Raw genomic sequence first — 17999 nt, 5'->3', positions numbered from 1 at the left:
GGAATTGTCTGACTTGGATTACTATCTCTGGACATCTATTTTATTCTATCTCCAGTTGATACTGTAATGTTTCCTTTCCTGCTATCTTAGCAGTTGGATACTTCGATACGCATTATCTAAGGCCGATTTTAAATATATATTTTCATTTGGGAGTGCTCGAGACGCAAGGCTTTCTTGAGAACGTACCGTCGAGCGAACATTGTCAAAGTAGTACACTTGAAAACGTTTTCATTCTTCGCTAATTTAATATAATCTAATTTAATTCTTCTAATCTGGATCGCACAACAGAAAGGGGCGTGGTCATATAGGCGATCTATCGAGCTCTCGGCATATATTCACACGCTTTAGAAAACGTATTGAACGTTGCAAATAATTATTGCAGACCACATATACAAAAGCAATTCTAATTAGCAAAAGTTATCTCATTTGCCTCGGTTTACTGCTATATAGTTCCAGATTAGCCTTTATACTACATTCCTTTGCTTTTAATGGTTTTGCAGCTTTTTAAATTGTCATGTATTACTGCCGAGAGTCTACAGTGCACGACATCGATGTTGAATTCTGAAAAACATGTTTACACTTTTAGCAGTATACTACATAAGATTTTAACTTTTGCTTATACATAATGCCCGCTGAAACCGAGAAGATCAATGCTACTTCGTATTAAAAGATGAGTTGCTCCAGCACACTTCCGTCGTTCTATGAATAATATTGACATTTGTAATGTAACTTGTATTAACGAACGATTACGAAGCTAGCTCAACGTGCGCAGCAATGTCCTAATAGTCATACAGTGTGTTGGGGCTAAGAATTATTACGTTGCCCATTTACGTCGCCAAGTAGTAAAGTTGTTGTAGTCAATCTTGTCATCAGCAACGTTTGATGTCAAGAGTTCGTCTCCTGTCTCATTGACCAGAATGAATGGACATGTCGAAGATGATCCAGGAAGAGGCACGAAATAGATCTTCCCTAGAGGGGAAGTCCAACAAAAATGAACTTAACTTGTATGAGTAGATCTTACGAAGACAAATCGATCGGTATAAGTTACTCCGTTATCTTCGCTTTTGTAAACGAGAACGAGCGATGTTTCTGTGATGTGCAACGCCCACGCGCCTGCTCTGTGCTTCCTGGTCGATTAAGCTCCGCCCACTGGGAACGAATCAATGCGTTTACGGATGACTGCTACGGATATATCGAGAATGACGAATGTGAATGCGAAGATACTATAAAGATCTGCCTTCTTGCCATCAGTGGTTCCTCTCTAAAGTAAAATGGTGTCGGTAGAGCTGTTTCCCCGCCAGACTTTGAAGCATAATTCCTCAATACCACGGCTTACCTAGAGAACACGCTTGCGCTTGAGTATTTGTTTATCCTTGTTCTTTTAATATCCGAAGAGAAACGTACAGCGCGCCGTTTGGCGTGAGCTACAGAAGATAAGCCAATTTTTACATCCGGGATTGTAACCTGCTACCAATCAGCAGACAGGATGTGAAAATAGGAACGTCCTCTGTAGCACACGCCAGACGGCGCGCTGAACGTTTCTCTTCGGATATTAAAAGAACAAGGATAAATAAATATTCAAGCACAAGCACGTTCTCTAGGTGAGCCGTGGTATTGAGGAATTCTGCTTCAAAGTCTGGCGGGGAAACAGCTCTACCAACACCATTTTACTTTAGAGAGGAACCACTGACGGCAAGAAGGCAGATATTCATAATATCTTCGCATTCACGTTCGTCATTCTCGCTAGATCCGTAGCAGTCATCCTTAGCGCATTGATTCGTTCCCAGTGGGCGGAGCTTAATCGACCAGGAAGCACAGAGCAGGCGCGTGGGCGTTGCACATCACAGAATCATCGCTCGTTCTCGTATACAAAAGCGAAGATAACGGAGTAACTTATACCGATCGATTTGTCTTCGTAAGATCTACTCATACAAGTTAAGTTCATTTTTGTTGGACTTCGCCTTTAACTGAGGTAAATCATAGAGGAGTGGAAAGGTAGCAATGCTGTCGTGATCACGAAAACGCACAGGCTTAACCGTAGTGTTTTGTATTCGCAAATCAACCTTATACCGAGAGAAAAAGTCGCTTTTAGGATAAGCAGTGATGTTTAGAGTCTTTAAGGTTTAGTTTTCAGTCTGTAGTGTTTGTTTTTTTTGCCTTCAGCAGTCTAATACGTTGATTTGCTATGTCTAAGGCCGATTTGAACATTTCTGTTTTCTTTTTTTCGTCATTAACCGCCTTAGATGTGATTGCAAGTTGAGAGCGTAGGGTCGAGCAAACACTGACTGCAGCCATCACAACAACTTGTCTCGGTATTCTAGTGTCTTTTGCTGCTCTTTCTAGCATATCTTGACTCAACTTTGTAAAATCAATGTTTGCGGCCATGTGTGCAATCTCATCTTCATTTATCTTCATGACATCTTGGGGAATTTCCAGCATTTCATTTAGAGCCGCAAATGGTGCGTCAGTAGACTCTCTGTTGAACCAATCAGTCGATTGCAGAACTTGCACAAAATCAGATGGAGTTAGAGATTGGTGCTGAGCTTGGACTAATAGATAGCGATCTGACATTTTCTCCACATAATCGGCGAGATTGCTGTGGTTGGTCTTAGTTACATTGTTTAGTTCTACTATGGTGTTTGGTTTGAACTTGTAAACAACGGTGTTCTCATCATCAGCGTTTGCAAGTTTGTCATAAATGCTTGCACACATGGAAAACAGACGACTGGCACATGCCAGTGAATGTGTGGTGGAAAACTCCAACGCTTTAGCAAACCAAGTTGGGGATGCAGCACGAGGGGATAATGTAGATGCTTCGTCAGGAACGTAACTCATGATCGTTTCAAATGCTTCCAGCAGTGTTGTTGGGCTTGCTGCCGATGGACGACAAGCGTCAAGAGAATAGGGAGAGTTCTCTACCGTCTGACAGCTGTTAGGGTAACAGCTGATAATGGAACTAATATGGACAGTAGACACAAATGCTGTTATTGACAAATGGCATTCTTCTTGTCGCATTTTTTCCAAAATTTGCTCGATCCAATGGATAGGAAAATCTTTCAAATTTACAGAATTACTGAGGTCGTCCAAAGCTTCGAATTCGTAATTGCCCTCTTGCGATTTGAAGTGCAGCACTGCCGCTTGTAGGCACTCTTCAATCACTCCTTCTTTTTCTGCAGCAACTCCGATGTCAGTACAGTCGTTTAGAATAGCTAAGCAGTTCGTTAGTTGTCGTTCTGTTAGCATTTTTAGTGTGTTTCTACATATCATTGCCAGATTTTTCTCTCCGCACATTTGGAGATATAAAGCACAGCAGAGCACGTGAGCGATGTTCGACTCATCGAGTCTGTCTTGTACAGATATGCCGTAGCAGAAGTCGACAATCACGCTGATCGCATCGTAGCCTCCAACCACATTGGATAGATCGACTCGATTGGTGTCTCGCATCTTTGACTGCAGCAACTTCAGAAAGTAGTCGGAACGTGAGGCGATCACTAGACCATGAACTAGCAATTCTCTATTACCAATTTGTATCGTGCAGTCGCACAGAATACCACTAGAACGCATTGTTAGAAACGGTTTCGGATCCATTAGAAGAGTCGCAAAGAACAAACCTCTTGAGACTTCCGGATACGAATTGTGTGGCGTCACGTGAATGTTTTGATATATATATATATATATATATATATATATATATATATATATATATATATATATATACCGTATTACCTCGCTTAGAAGAGCATGCTTGAACTATAGTGAAGGTTGCCAAGTTACTCTTCATTGGAAATACGTGAATGCACATCTCTTCTGACCGACAGTAACCGTCAAATCACTGCGTTCACCCGAGTAACGCTATTCTGCGACTTTTTCGGGTGTACTAGAGCCATGGCGTAGGGTGAGTTAGACAGTTTAAAAAAACGGCGTCTATTAACCGAAAATATACTATGGGGCCGGCCAGAGCCGTATACCATAGTTTCTCGAAAGAACGCCCCACGGTAAGTAATTGATATTCATTATTCATACCGCGCGTATGCTTGACGCGTACCTGCATGAATCATCTGAACCGCACGGCTGAAGAATAGCGACTCAAAAAGCGTTCATACGAGACTGCCTTCAAACTCAAAGTAGTATACATGCAGTACGCACGGCGCTTCGGGAACAGGCAAGCAGGACGAGACCATAGGGTACGTACAGCAGACAAGCGCCGAGTGGCGAAAGAAGACAGCCTCAAAGTCTTTAAGGTGGTGATGACACAAGGAAAGAGACGAAGGGAGGAGTGAGAAAGTTTAGGCTTGCACCAGACGTGCGTATCGTGCTGTGGCATTGTGGTACTTTGCATGAAAATGACACTAAAAGAACGCCGCTCACTAGACATCTTATATACTGCAGAGACCGTCGATCTCACCGAGCACATCGCTGATCTAGCCTCGTATCGTATCCTCTTTGGCTTTGTCTTCCCGTTTGTGTTCTGCAAAGCCTGGCACGACAGTGCGACAGGGTTTGCTATGCTAATCGCCGTTAGCGCAACGACGTTAGAACACCGTTAATCGATTAGGGCGGTGTAGACATGATTAGACGCCAAACTACTGATTCATATGCAATCAAGCGAAAGGGTCGCCTCAGAAGTCCCGTATGCGGTCGGAAATTCGGTCTAAGCGAGTTACCGTTACGGCGTACTAGCAAAAGAGTGACTGGTGTCATAGGCGTGAGTGACTCCCCAGTCACTGGTACCTAGGTGGCAATGACTCCGTTCACCCGCGCCTGGGCGTGAGTGATTCCCGGTCACCACCACCTAGGCACCAGTGACAGGGGAGTCACCATAACCTAGGCACCAGTGACTGCAGCTAGGCACGAGTGCCTCCCATTGGAATCTGATTCTGCAAGGATTTTCTGCACACAACAAGTGTTCCCCTTATCAATGGATCTTTAGGACTCGTATGACAAAACGCGAACAACAGAATTCACTTGACCTTGCAGTCAGCAACACCATTCAATAATTATTTCACTAGATTATTTGTTTACAACTTATGAACATTCAGAATCTTCTGACTTGGATTACTTTAAAACTTTCAGGTAGAAAAATTGGCAGTAACGAAGAAACAGACTACCTAGACCACAAACCAGTCACCGTTTAATTAAGTTAAACACCTTGTCTTGCATCTTGTTCAGCAGGTTATATTGTGAGTAAGAATTTGCGGTACATGCAGACTAGCTTAAATCAAGGTGGTTTTAATGCTACTTTTGGTGAATCACTTCTCCACTCTTAAGCAATTTTTATCAAAAAACAAGTAGCAAACTATATACTGTAGCTAAAAGTGTATACAGCAATGTGCTAATTGTCACGTGGTACACCTAACAGATTTGCTACTTTTTGTTTGCATATATACGTTTCCAAACATGGAATGGTGTTGAATGACTAGAGTTTGGAGTCCACAGTTCGTTTGTCCTCGCATTGACTAGAATAAAAGGCCATTCTGAATGTCCCCGCAAACGGACACAGTAGACTTTGTCTATCTGACTGTTGTAAGAAACACTAGTTGACCGAAACCGTGCTTGTGGCATCGTCACCTGTACAGGGTAGTGTGAAAGGTTTTGAATACTCAGTTGGAAATGATTGCCACGGTCTTGTGAATGACAAGTAGCTGTAATGTTTATGTCGGGTTTAGGAGGACTAAGACTTTGATAATGACACGTACGCTCGACCATGCTAGTGCTTTGAGTCCAATTGCCAACGATCTTCTTGATCCACTCCATTACATCTTCTTCTATTTGAAGTTGGGTCTGTAATGTTTCATTCTGCTTCCTTAGTAGTTTGATACTTTGATTTGCAGTATCTGAAGCTGATTTTAAAATTGTTGCTTCTATTTTTTCGTCGTTAAGTGCTTGAGATGTGATGGCGATCTCAGAACGTAACGTCGAGCAAACATTGACTGCAGCCATCATGATGACTTCTCTCGGAATTTTGCTGTTTGCTGCTGCTCTCTCTAGCTCATCTTGACTTAACTTTGTAAAATCAATGTTTGCAACCATGTTTGCAATCTCATCTTTATCTATCTGCATGACATCTTCGGGAATTTCTAGCATTTCGTTTAGAGCCACAAAAGGAGCGTCAAACGACTCTCTGCTGCACCAATCAGTGGATTGCAGAACTTGTACAAAATCAGACGGAGTTAGAGATCGGTGCCGAACTTGTACTAGAAGGTAGCGGTCGGTCAATTTCTTTACACAATCAGCAAAATGGCCGTGATTGGCTTGAGTCACTCTGTTCAGTTCTATTATAATATTTGGTTTCAACTTGTAAACAACAGTGTCCTCATCGTTACTCTCTGCCAGTTTCTGATATATGCTTGCACACATAGAGAATATACGACTAGCAGATGCCAGAGAATGTTTGGTTGCGAACTCTAAAGATCTAGCAAACCAAGTTGGGACTACAGCACGGGAGCATAATGTCGTGGCTTCGTCAGGAACATAACTCATGATCGTTTCAAATGCTTCGAGCAGAGTTGTCGGGCTTGCTGCTGATGGGCGATTAGTGTCAAGAGAATATGGAGAGTTTCCTTCCATCTGACTTCCCTCGTAGTAGCAGCTGATAATAGAAGTAACGTAAACGGTAGACACAGACGTGATCATCGCTAAATCACATTCACTTTGCTGCATTTTTTCTAGAATTTGCTCCATCCAGCGAATAGGAAGGTTTTCTAACCCTACAGACTTACAAAAGTCATCGAAAGGCCCATTTTCGTCTTCTTCATACGATTGGAAGTGACGCACTGCCGCTTCCACGCATTTCTCCATCACGCCCTCTCTCTCTGCAACAACTCCGATGTCAGTACAGTTGTCTAAAATGGTTAGGCAGCTCGTTAGGTTTTGTTCGGTTAGCTTTCTCAGTTTGTCTCGACAGATCCCTGTCAGGTTGTTTTGTCCGGACATTTGGAGATAGAGGGCAGAGCAGAGCACGTGAGCAATGTTCGACTCATCGAGTCTGTCTTGACCTCGCATGCCGTAGCAGAAGTCGACGATCAAGTTGATGGTGTCGTGGTTTGCTGGCATGTTGGATAGATCGACTAGATTGGCGTCTTTCATCCCCGACTCTAACAAACCTCGAAAGTAGTCGGAACGTGACGCCATCACTACACCGTGCACCTCCGACTGCTCATCGCCAATTTGTATCGTGCAGTCGCACAGAGTACCACTCGCACGCATAGTTTGAAAAGATTTCGGATCCATTTCGTAGTGTTCTGGAAGAAGCAGAGTTAACTTTGAGGATATACATACAGCAGTGACCACGCCTTATACAGTACAGTATACTGTATACGTATATATTGTTTAACTTAAATAAATAGACGAATATGCCAAAATGACGACACTTACACTGGAAATTCGTATCCGATTTGTTGACTTTCGGTCCCCTAAGCTTTTGTATCAAGGTCCCGGATATATATGCTTTTGGTCCCGTATTTTTGTGTTGTTCTGTCAGTCAATACAGGACGACTGCACGGTACGTAACTGTTCGCTTAACGAACATAGTTCAATTGGCATAACCCTTGGCATTTTTAGCTACATTCTCGCTTCCACAACTATGAACATTGTGTTTACCTAAATCACGATAGAATTAATTTATCGTGAAGTATACTCATCTAGACACCTCGATCCTTTCAAAAATGCTACTTCTAAACTTTATCTAAAATTCTAAAAGTCTGTATCACTACTAAATAGTTTTTAATCGTTACAGCAACGAATGTTAGCACATACGGAACATAAATGTCGCTCACTAGGGCACGCAATACTAGAGAATATATTAGTATGTGAAAGAGTTACACAAAGCATTAGAAACAATGATGGGTTGATACTCGTTAATTAACAAATGCTATCAATAATTAAAGTTTTTGGCAGGCGACCAACGCTAAGTCTGACACAATCAAGTTTCAAATGTAAATGACACGATCTGAACACTAGAGACGATTGATGATGCACAGTACACGTCCTAGTTCATGACAATTCTTCAAGTACGCCAAAGAGCAAAGATCAAAGAAAACTGTTAGTTAGGAGATCATGATGAGAGATGATTTAGGCTCTGAGTTAAAAGACAACTGTCTTGTCTATAGTGTGTCATCTGACATCGCAGAGTAAGGAGAAAGAAACTGATCGATGGGTAGCATTTTCAGGGTATACCAAACTCAGTTTGTTTTCACATACTCTTCAACTACTTCTTTAGAGTTTGATGCACCTACAGAAAAAGCATTTAATTAAATATTAAGCATGCAGGACAAAGCATTTAATGGCAAAGTTTAACAAATTTGCTAAAACTACTGAATTTCTGAACTTGAAGCAAGGCAAAAAGCTTGTAGCTGACTGCACTGCTCAATGATTTCCACGTTTCTTCAAGCAAAACAAACATGGGATCAGTATATTCATTAATTAACACTGGACGTGATGCCCTGCAGAATTCAGGGTAGAAAATAGTTCAGAGTATTTATGGTCTCTTATCACTGTTTGCACGGCATATACATACCATTTTGGTAGTGGGCAAGACTACTCAACACTGTCTTGCGTTACTCTAGCAATACTGGATATTCACTGCCATCTGAATGAGGTAGGGAAAGTTAGATCATTCTATTTCTATTGACTGTACTTACTTAGGTGCCTGCAATTGTTTGCTACTATCAATTTTAAATCATAAGAATGCTTCGATTGTAAGACGTTTGCACGTTGCTGCAAAAAGAAATTCAACAGCAGCAACTACCTAGAACGAAATCATGTCTTAGATGTTGGAGTTTATCGTTTGGTGACAACTCTTGATCTTCGGTAAAAAATTCTTGACTTTTGAGCAAAGGTACCGAGCATCATCATATTTCATAAAGCTAATGCAAGACAGAGTTGAATTAATAAGCAGGCAATTTGACACAATTTGATGATGGATGGCATTTCACCATTTCAACCTGTAGCTATGAATAATAGAGTAGTAGATACTGTAATTTCTCTACGTTGTAGCTTGTCATGAGCTATTGCCTAACCTCTTTCTTCTTCTTTGCCATCTCGGGCAGGCACTGGTTTGTTCTTGCTGTAAAAGTGTGCGCAACTATTTAAAAGTTTTAGTAGCAGGACTGTCAGGCTCTGTTGTGAACTAGATCAGAGTTTGAGTTTCCATCTCTAGGTCCCCAAGAAGCAACTGACATACTGTGAATACCTTGCTTCTAATAGCTCCTGTTGAAATGTATACATTTCAACAGCAGGCCTATTTACACACGAGTATTTCGAATATGTGACTTCGTCTAAGTAGAGAGAGTTACTATGATTTAAACCAGGCCGTGTGTATAGATAGCTGTGTGAGACTCTGTAGCACAGGTATACACTTTTGTGACATCCAGATTTCTGTTTTGGTCAAGTGAATGGTTTAAAGCCGAAATGAACAAGATAAAATTGTGTCTCAGGCGATAATCATTTACAAAAAACAAAGGCACAATACAGTCTGACTTTGGATTGTCTAGTACACAATAATTTTGGCGAAACATCGACACTTGATCGTTAACTTTTAGTACACGCATTGTATACACGCTTACGTAGTGCACCAGTACTCATTTCAGTCTAAGAAACGAGACTTTGTAAAAGTCCTAAAGGAGTGACGTATATACTCAAAATATATTGCTGGAATGACTTCCGGTTTGTGACTGTGTGTGTGAATGTGCATGTGGATGTATAGCCAACTATGTCTGTTGCGCTTAGGAATGTGCCATGCTCTTAGTGCGACCGAATCATTGATATTTGCGACTTGTCGTACATTGCAACCACAAACAATAGACAAACCGCCAATCAGATCTGCGGAACGTTTGGGAAAGCGTTTTTACCAGAACAATATAATTCATTTGACAGGTCTAGTCGCAAATAAACAACCACAACTTTAACTGCAACTGCTAACGCAAATTTAATTGCTTGTGCCTTACAACAATTATATATACGGGAACCTAACAGTGCGTAATCAGTAACGACATTTATATTGCTATTTAGACAATACCAGTCTATTCTAGCGGTGTTTGTAGTCATGTAAAACAACAATTGCTTTGCACGATTTTAGATAGGGTTTACAAGTAGCGCACTTAGAAAAAATGGCGTCGAAATTCGAGATCTAGGTGGTTAGAAAATTATACGGGACTCTGTTGAGTTGTGTTAGTTTGTATTGAGGTGAAGCACGAGGTTAGTTTACGCTGAGTCTAAATCCGTCTCTTGACGGGTCATCCGTTTGGTCTAGACAGAGTTTCTGGTTGACCAGCAGAATATGCTGAAGGTGTTTCCCTGTTTAAAACCGTAACACTACAGTTTAGACAATATTCCTATCATACGTTTTAATTACGGCTTGTGACACGGCAACTGGTCCTAGCCATGACTGGTCCTGGCAGTGGGCTAGGACGGTGGTTAGGGATTTAATCATTAGAATTTTGGTTGAAGTCAGGTCTAGGTTTAGGGTTCGAGACAACTTACGGCAATACCTGACCAAATGTGGCAACCACAACTGGTCCTGACCGAAGGACCAGTTTTTGCAGCCACAAGTGGTCCCAGACCGGTTGTGGCAGCCATAGTTGGTGGGGACCAACTATATAGATAACGTGATAGGCTAGCAAGTGTTTAGACACAGATTCAATTACTATAATATCAGCAGATAGAGTACATGGCTGCAGTTATAAGAAAACATTCATCACTAAACCCAATACGTAGGACTAAAATCTAAAAGCAAAGTTGAAATTAAAATTGTCATAAAAAGACTGAAACCAAACTAAATGAAACTTTACTGTTTTTATTAGTAGAGCACTTCAAATTTTTCTCTCCAAGTTATTAATTGTCCTTTGAGTTGTTGAATTTCTTTTCTCTAGAAAAATTAGTTATTACAGTAGTATTAGCTTACGAAATAAGATATACGTACTTGTCGAAAATTTTGTACTAATGAGCCTTCCAGCACTGCTTGCTTTGGCATTCGTTCGTTGCTTGCTGCTCTTATTAGAACTTCCAGACTGACACGAGAAAAATCAATTTGTTGGGCAATCTTAGCTATATCCTCGTCTGAAATTTTGTTTATTTCGGTTCTAGCTACAGCTTTCTCCAAGGCTTCAAATGTAAGGTCGAAAAGATCTCTAGAAGTAGTTAATTTGTCTGTTGTTCCTAAAGTAAGCAAGGAGAGAAATTGGGCGCCAGATAGAGATTCTTGAGAAATGAGAACATTGAGAAACAGACCAGTCAGTACCCATGGCATCTCTCGCCAGCTCTTCGGCGGATTTTTAGCTACTACTGCTAAAATGTTGCTAATCCATTCTGTAGGAAGTGAAGACATTTTTACCACCCATTTGTACACGCTTTGTACAACAGGTTTAAGACACTGCTGTCCTCTATTAAACTGTTTTCTAGACGAAATGGCACTACATGTCCAGTTAACTTTGTGCCAATGACTAATCAAAGACGAAACGCACGTGTCGGCTACTTTCGTTTCATTAGCAATGTGCATAACGTCCGCACATTGTGCTAGTATTTTCCAGCAGTTTGACATATTGCTGTCAGCCATCATCCTTACAGCTGGAAGAAACACAGTGGCAAACGCGTTCATCCGAAGGTAGTGAGCACCACACATCACGTGACCAATGTTGTCTACAGTCAGTTTGTCATCAATAGCAATCTGATAGCAAAAGTCAGCTAGCAAATCCATCGTTGTATCTCCACCCGGAAAATCTACCAACTGAACATGCTTCGAGTCAGACATTCCTGAACTCGTGAGGGCCGCAAAGTATTCTGAGTGACTCATCATCGGAAATACGTGAAGATTATACCTCTTCTGTCCTATATTTGAGGGCGGGGCTTCTAGAGCATGCATAGGACGTGATCTCTTGCGTAATATCAATTAGATACACAAATAGAAATAGGATTCAACTGTTTGTCGTGTACGTACAGCCGATACGTTGGGGAAACGACAAATCTGTAGGACTGGATTGTATGATTTGTGACTATATCTGCAAAGATTTGTCAAATAATATTACGTTGATTATGATGCTCATGAAAACTGTGCAAAATCGATCACTGTATTTCTTTTATTAACAGTTGTACTGTATAGTACCATCGAATGTCAAACAATTAGTATAACATAGTCAAGCATCTAGTTATAAAATATATCTCCCAATAATTCTGACTGGTCCAAAGTGAATTAATTATCCAGAAAGGACCGAGATGTACGTTAGGTGTACATCATAGCTAGTCTCGCATAGACAAGTTCCTAGCATTCTGTAAATTTCTTACCGTTGTTTAATTAATTTTGCGCACGATTCTCTAGCCTTCTACAACTGATATGTGTTTATGTCATCAGCTGAACAAGCTAGTAGTCGATGCATTAGCTAAACTCTTGCATAGTGTTTGCCATCAAGGCTAGAACATTTTTGTTACAAGTAAATGTTGGATTAGTTTCTAACTTGATTGTTTTTAGAACTGTATATTAGCTAAGAGAATACATGACTATATGGCCACAAGCTGGATATATCTTGGCTCTCTAATTTTCCTAGAGATAACGGTAGATCAGTATTAAGGATATCCAAAAATTGATTTAGAGGAAACAACATGAAACATTTTTCTTTCAGAAACTCACTACTAATTATGATAATATATTGAGTTTGTAGTAAAGTTTAGTAGATAGATGACTAAGATGTGTGTCTGTCCTACAGCAGTTTCCTAAGACTGTGTGTGTGTGTGTGTGTGTGTGTGTGTGTGTGCGTGCGTGCGTGCGTGTGTGTGTGTGTGTGTGTGTGTGTGTGTGTGTGTGTGTGTGTGTTTGTGTCAATAATGTGCAAAAATTCTTTGAATGTATCTAGACAAGATTTACATTGTACGTTAAACATTTGGAATCGACGATAACCTACGGTGTCAGTAAGCGACTATCAGGTTCGCAATAAGAATTTATACTATTGCTATATTGCTATACATAAAGTACACAGCATAAGAAACAATGATAAACTAACTTTTCTAGTACAAATCAGCAACCATCAACAGAAGCTAGTTAGTAGCAATAATTAAGTGCTTGCAGGCGACTACGGGTAAGTAACATGCACAATGAAGTTGTAATGACATGAACTGAACAGGTAATTAGCAATACTCTAGAGAGGATGCTGTAAAGTTTCTTCAGAGTTGTATTCACTGAAGACACTTTTATTGACAAAACTCTTGTTGCTTAGGTTGATGTGACTGTTTACTTGACACCATGAGGCACCAGACTCTGACGTCCAGTACTTTTTTGTGACAGGATCAACGAACATGACAGAAACCTGGTTACCTGCTGATTTTGTAGAACCCTTAGATCTTGACCTTCCACCTGTTTCGATACTTGAACTTGGATGGACGTCGAAACGGTAAACGCTAGTTGACTGCAAAGTAAAGTCGTTGCTGCGGACGTGTCTGTCATCGCTCATGCGCACTCTCACCTGTTCACTTCCAGTTTTCACAGCTGTTGTGTCTTGCTTCATAGATCTGAAATGCATGACGGTGTGTTCACCATTTCTCCATTGCTGGTTATTAAATAACCGAATTGTGTCGTCCAGTGCTGTATCCTTTGCAGTTGTCGTCGGTGCTTGTCGCAATGCTGAACAGACGGCGAGTGCAGCATCCAGTATGACTCTTTGCGGTATTCGTTCGTTTTTTGATGCTCTTTCTAGAACATCTTGACTCACTCGAGTAAAGTCAATCTTTTGTACGATGTTAGAAATATCTTGGTCTAAAAATCTGTTTGTTTCGCCCTTTTTTCGAGCTGCTGCCTTCTCTAGAGCTCCAAACGTAGAGTCAAATGAATATCTAGGAATCGAAATATTATTGCTTGACTCTGTTGAAGTAAGTAGCAACAGAAATTGGGCTCCATCTAGAGATCCTTGAGAAACAAGAAAATTGAGAAATTGATCAGTGAGTACAGCTGGCAGCTGTCGACTTGCTAATAGTGGATCTTTAGCTGCAGCTGCTAGAATGCTAGTTATCCATTCTAAAGGAAGTGTAGACATTTCGATCACCCATTTCTCTACAGTTTCTTTCTTTGTAGTTCCATGTGAGTCTATCCTGTTCCAATGATTCACCAGAGACGAAATGCACGTGACTGCTACCTGTGCTTCTTCAGCAATGTGCATGACGTCTGCACATTGTGCTAGAATTCTCCAACAGTTTGACATAGATTTGTTTGCAATCGCTCTTAACTTTGGTAAAAATTTAGAAACGAATTCATTCATCTGAAGATAGTGAGCTGCACATATCACGAGGCCGATGTTGTCCACCGTCAGTTTGTCATCAATAGAGATTTGGTAGCAAAAGTCAGCTAGCAAATCCATCGTACTCTCACCACCCGGAAAGTCAATCAAATGAAGGTTTTGTGAGTCGGACATTTGTGAGCGTAAGAGAGCTGCAAAGTAATCGGAGTGACACATCATTGGGAAGGAATGAAGAGAAAATCTTTTCTGACCAACGACGACCGTTAAATCACTACGTTCACCTGATTGACGCAGATCGGCAGCTTTGCCTGCACTTGACGCTAAGTCGCGGTTGTGAGGGTCTTTTGATTTTCGGGCCGGCGAAGTTAGTAGGCCTACAAAGGCTGGCGGATCCAGAGGAACACCAAATTCCAGAGATAATTTTGAACTGATTGTGTCCGCTCTGTAAGTTTCAGATTCTTCTATCGATATCTTTTCATCTGGATCGTCACTAGAATCCTCTGAGTCACGAAACATTCTGAACAGCTCCCGCAGCACGTGATCTTCAGGGGATCCGGAGCGAGTGACAAGTTGGGGAGCGGGGAATAAGAGTTTCGTATATGTAGGCGAGACCAGTGTACTCAGATAAGCTATAACGATACGAACCGACGCTAGTAATGTTCACACACAAAGACTCTAGTTCCGGTATCTAAGTCCCCGGATATGCTCACAGTCTGAAAACACCACAACTCTGTTCCCTTGAGGTGCCGTCGCTCTGGAGCCTTCTTGATTCTCGATCTTCAGAGGAGAGAGGGTGACGTCGATACAGCAGGTGCATTAATAGTAAAACCGTAGATGGTTGTTCCTGTTGTTGTTGTGATTTACACGCTGTCTTATCGATGATCATTCACTTCAGGTTCTGACCTAGGTATTTCTGAAACTGGAATGTCCTTCATCATCACTGAAGTGACAGGTATCTCCGTGGTCAGATCTTGAAGAGCTTCCTTCTGTGTCTGAGATATGAATCTTTCCTTCAATTGCCAGATCATTCCATTCACTTAATTGTACCTTGTATGATACTGGACTCAATCGTTCAATGATGTTACCTTGACACCATGGTGTATCTCTTCCATAGAATCGTACCCAGACGGATTGGTTGACATCAAACTACCTCGTATTTGCCTCAACTGATCCATCTGGCGATTCTCCACTGTTGACGCTATTTGAGGATGTCTAAGATCCATTCATGTTCTGATTCTTCGTTTCAAAAACAGCTTCCCTGGAGACATACTTGTTGTAATAAGTATTATGATGAGTGCTTCTCATCTGTAGTAATACATCGAACGAACAATACGTTCTTGTTCTTCATCAACTTCAGTTTCCTCTTGGTGGTTTGCACAAACCTTTCAGCTTCGCCACTGGTTAATTAATGAGACAGTGAGAGAGACTTGGTGCAAGGCGCTTGCTTATTTGGCAAGAAAGAATTTGTAGTTTTGTAGTGTGTGTGTGTGTGTGTGTGTGTGTGTGTGTGTGTGTGTGTGTGTGTGTGCGTGTGCGTGTGCGTGTGCGTGTGCGTGTGCGTGTGTGTGTGTGTGTGTGTGTGTGTGTGTGTGTGTGTGTGTGTGTGTGTGTGTGTGTGTGTGTGTGTGTGTGTGTGTGTGTGTGTGTGTGTGTGTGTGTGTGTGTGTGTGTGTGTGTGTTATGGAACAAGAAAGAGCTGGAGAGATCTAGTTAGTCAAGATCTGCAATTAGTAGATACCAAAAGTATCTGGTACCAGAGATGCCAAGACCGGAATGGGTGGTTTAGTCTTTGTCAAAGGGGTGTTGAGAAGGTAGTCACAAATCGTGGGAAAAGCAGATGTGCAGCGAATGTACGATTCCAAGGAGAAAGTTTTTTATGTGAATGTAGAAGATCATTTAGACGACACGGCGACCTCACAAGACACAGGCGGTTTTGTCCTAGTAATTTGCCAGTTGCCCAGGAGCACAATCCAAGGGCCCCGCTATCATAGTTCCTTTTACTATGGGCGGCTTCAAGGTCCAAGGTTCAAGGTGTGTGTGTGTGTGTGTGTGTGTGTGTGTGTGTGTGTGTGTGCGTGGGTGGGTGGGTGAAGGTCCTCTCACTGAACCCTTCAAGAGGGTACCCCACGGGACCTTGTATTTCTGGTAGTTCCCTTGCCCGGGGGAGGAAATACATGCTAACTTCAACCTTCGGCAAGTTGAAGATGGTGAGAGGCTAGGGTGCGCTAGCGTAGCAAGCTGGTCACTTAAAACTTAAAACATATGTTGCTACTAAACGCAGCATAGAGCGTGTTTTTCCGCGTGTGGACAAAAGTAGGGGTGGCGCTGGGGAAAGAGCCAATGACGACAGGAATAGAACTGGGCTCCGAAGATTGAGAGGCAACCCGGCAATCAAGGGCTGTGCTCGCGGGAAGGGGTTATTGAGGGCTCTCCGACTGCCCCTAATAACTCAGTCTGTAGTTGAACTACTATCCAATTTGCTTCTAGTACCACACTAACATGGTCTGGTCATTCCATGAGATGTCCTATTCTGGATTACTCTAGTGTATTGTCCATGAGGAACCACGTAAAGAAATTTCATCATATATGCAATATAATGGTAAAGAATAGTTGCAAGTCAAGTTTACACTACCCTTCAACTGTTAGCTTAAGCTCTTCCGCTCATCGTAAGCGGAAAGAAATCAATAACGTGATGTGGAAAAAGAATCAATTGCTCAAGTTTGGTGTGTGGAATGTTCGAACATTAAAGGGTGTGGGAAGAACTGACCTTCTTGCCAAAGAGTTGATTACAACTGATATTACATTATGTGGCATTACTGAAATTCACTTACCTGGCGCAGGCATGATGGATTTAGATGAAGACTCCTGCTATCGTCTGTTGTTTTCTGGACCACCTGAGCTAGCTTCCAGGGGCGTTGGTCTAATGGTTAGACATAATGTGATGAAGTCACTCAAATCGTTTGATCCTATCTCAGATACAATATTGCGTGCTGACTTTCTCACTGACAAAGGAATTTTGAATGTCATTGTTGGTTACGCTCCAACAGAACAATGCGAAGATGTAGTTAAAGATGAATCTTATCAACAACTTGATGTTGCTATGCATAAGACAGGTTCGCTTGTTGTTGTGCTTGGTGACTTTAATGCTAGACTTGGAAAGGCAGTTTCAAAAGTTGTTGGTTAGTTTGGTTTATCACAGTCAACCAGTGACAATGGTGTTAGACTGATAGAATTTTGTTAAGCACATAACCTGGGAATCACAAACACCTTTTTCCAGCATAAGAATATACACACCGCCACTTGGTATCCTCCTAATCCCAAATTACAACCAAGTCTAAAAGACTACGTTTTGGTAAAGCAGTCTATGCAAAAAATGGTACATGATACAAGAGTACGACGAGGACCAAATTTTGACAGTGACCACAAACTTGTTTGTAGTAAGATGGTACTGAAACTTCAGAAGCCACGTGGGAAAAGACGAGTGAAAACCTTTGCACGAGATGTACTCAGTGATCCTATTGCTCTAGGCAAATATTGAAATAACGTCATGACTACATTCACACAAAGATTATCTACTGAGACTGAAGCTATGTGGTCTGATTTTTGTAGTGCAATTATGGACTCTGCAAATGAACACCTCAATGTTGTTCAAACCAGGAAGAATAGATAGATTTCTGAGTGTACAGTACAGTTGATAGCTAAGAAACGTGAGGCTCACATCGCTTGGATGAGATGTCAGAAAAACGAGATGACTAGGAAACATTATGTTAGTTTATGCAAACA

The 17999-nt window shown here is 41.5% G+C and overlaps 3 protein-coding genes across 3 annotated transcripts; all 3 read right to left on the bottom strand.

The window, feature by feature from the left end:
* Nucleotides 1-2048: 2048 nt before the first annotated feature.
* Nucleotides 2049-3633, bottom strand: LOC134178058 (uncharacterized). The gene has a single exon (XM_062644841.1). It carries the CDS (start codon nucleotides 3586-3588, stop codon nucleotides 2131-2133), a length of 1458 nt encoding a protein of 485 aa, XP_062500825.1. The 5' UTR covers nucleotides 3589-3633; the 3' UTR covers nucleotides 2049-2130.
* Nucleotides 3634-5254: 1621 nt separating this feature from the next.
* On the bottom strand, nucleotides 5255-7434 carry LOC134178847 (uncharacterized). Its single transcript, XM_062645754.1, has 2 exons — nucleotides 7375-7434; nucleotides 5255-7241 (listed from the first exon to the last, which is right to left on the bottom strand). Exon 2 carries the CDS (start codon nucleotides 7228-7230, stop codon nucleotides 5365-5367), a length of 1866 nt encoding a protein of 621 aa, XP_062501738.1. The 5' UTR covers nucleotides 7231-7241; nucleotides 7375-7434; the 3' UTR covers nucleotides 5255-5364.
* A 1243-nt stretch (nucleotides 7435-8677) lies between these two features.
* Nucleotides 8678-11788, bottom strand: LOC134178057 (uncharacterized). The gene is made up of 4 exons (XM_062644840.1): nucleotides 10919-11788; nucleotides 10667-10722; nucleotides 10522-10591; nucleotides 8678-8746 (listed from the first exon to the last, which is right to left on the bottom strand). Exons 1-4 carry the CDS (start codon nucleotides 11786-11788, stop codon nucleotides 8678-8680), a joined length of 1065 nt encoding a protein of 354 aa, XP_062500824.1.
* Nucleotides 11789-17999: the final 6211 nt, after the last annotated feature.

Source organism: Corticium candelabrum, chromosome 4 (assembly GCF_963422355.1).
Source record: "Corticium candelabrum chromosome 4, ooCorCand1.1, whole genome shotgun sequence".
NCBI lineage: Eukaryota > Metazoa > Porifera > Homoscleromorpha > Homosclerophorida > Plakinidae > Corticium > Corticium candelabrum.
The sequence above is the reverse complement of the archived record's forward strand: the minus strand, read 5'-3'. Positions and strand labels throughout refer to the sequence as shown.

What these genes read in the sequence shown, in the direction of transcription:
- LOC134178058 (XM_062644841.1), bottom strand. Translation starts at nt 3,588, where the DNA reads ATGGATCCGAAACCGTTTCTAACAATGCGTTCTAGTGGTATTCTGTGC.
- LOC134178847 (XM_062645754.1), bottom strand. Translation starts at nt 7,230, where the DNA reads ATGGATCCGAAATCTTTTCAAACTATGCGTGCGAGTGGTACTCTGTGC.
- LOC134178057 (XM_062644840.1), bottom strand. Translation starts at nt 11,788, where the DNA reads ATGAGTCACTCAGAATACTTTGCGGCCCTCACGAGTTCAGGAATGTCT. An exon ending in TAGTACAAAATTTTCGACAA is followed by an intron (nt 10,723 to 10,918) that starts GTACGTATATCT and finishes CTTTGCTTTTAG; the next exon opens with ATTTTAGTCCTACGTATTGG. An exon ending in CTGCAAAAACTGGTCCTTCG is followed by an intron (nt 8,747 to 10,521) that starts GTCAGGACCAGT and finishes ATTTCGTTCTAG; the next exon opens with GTAGTTGCTGCTGTTGAATT.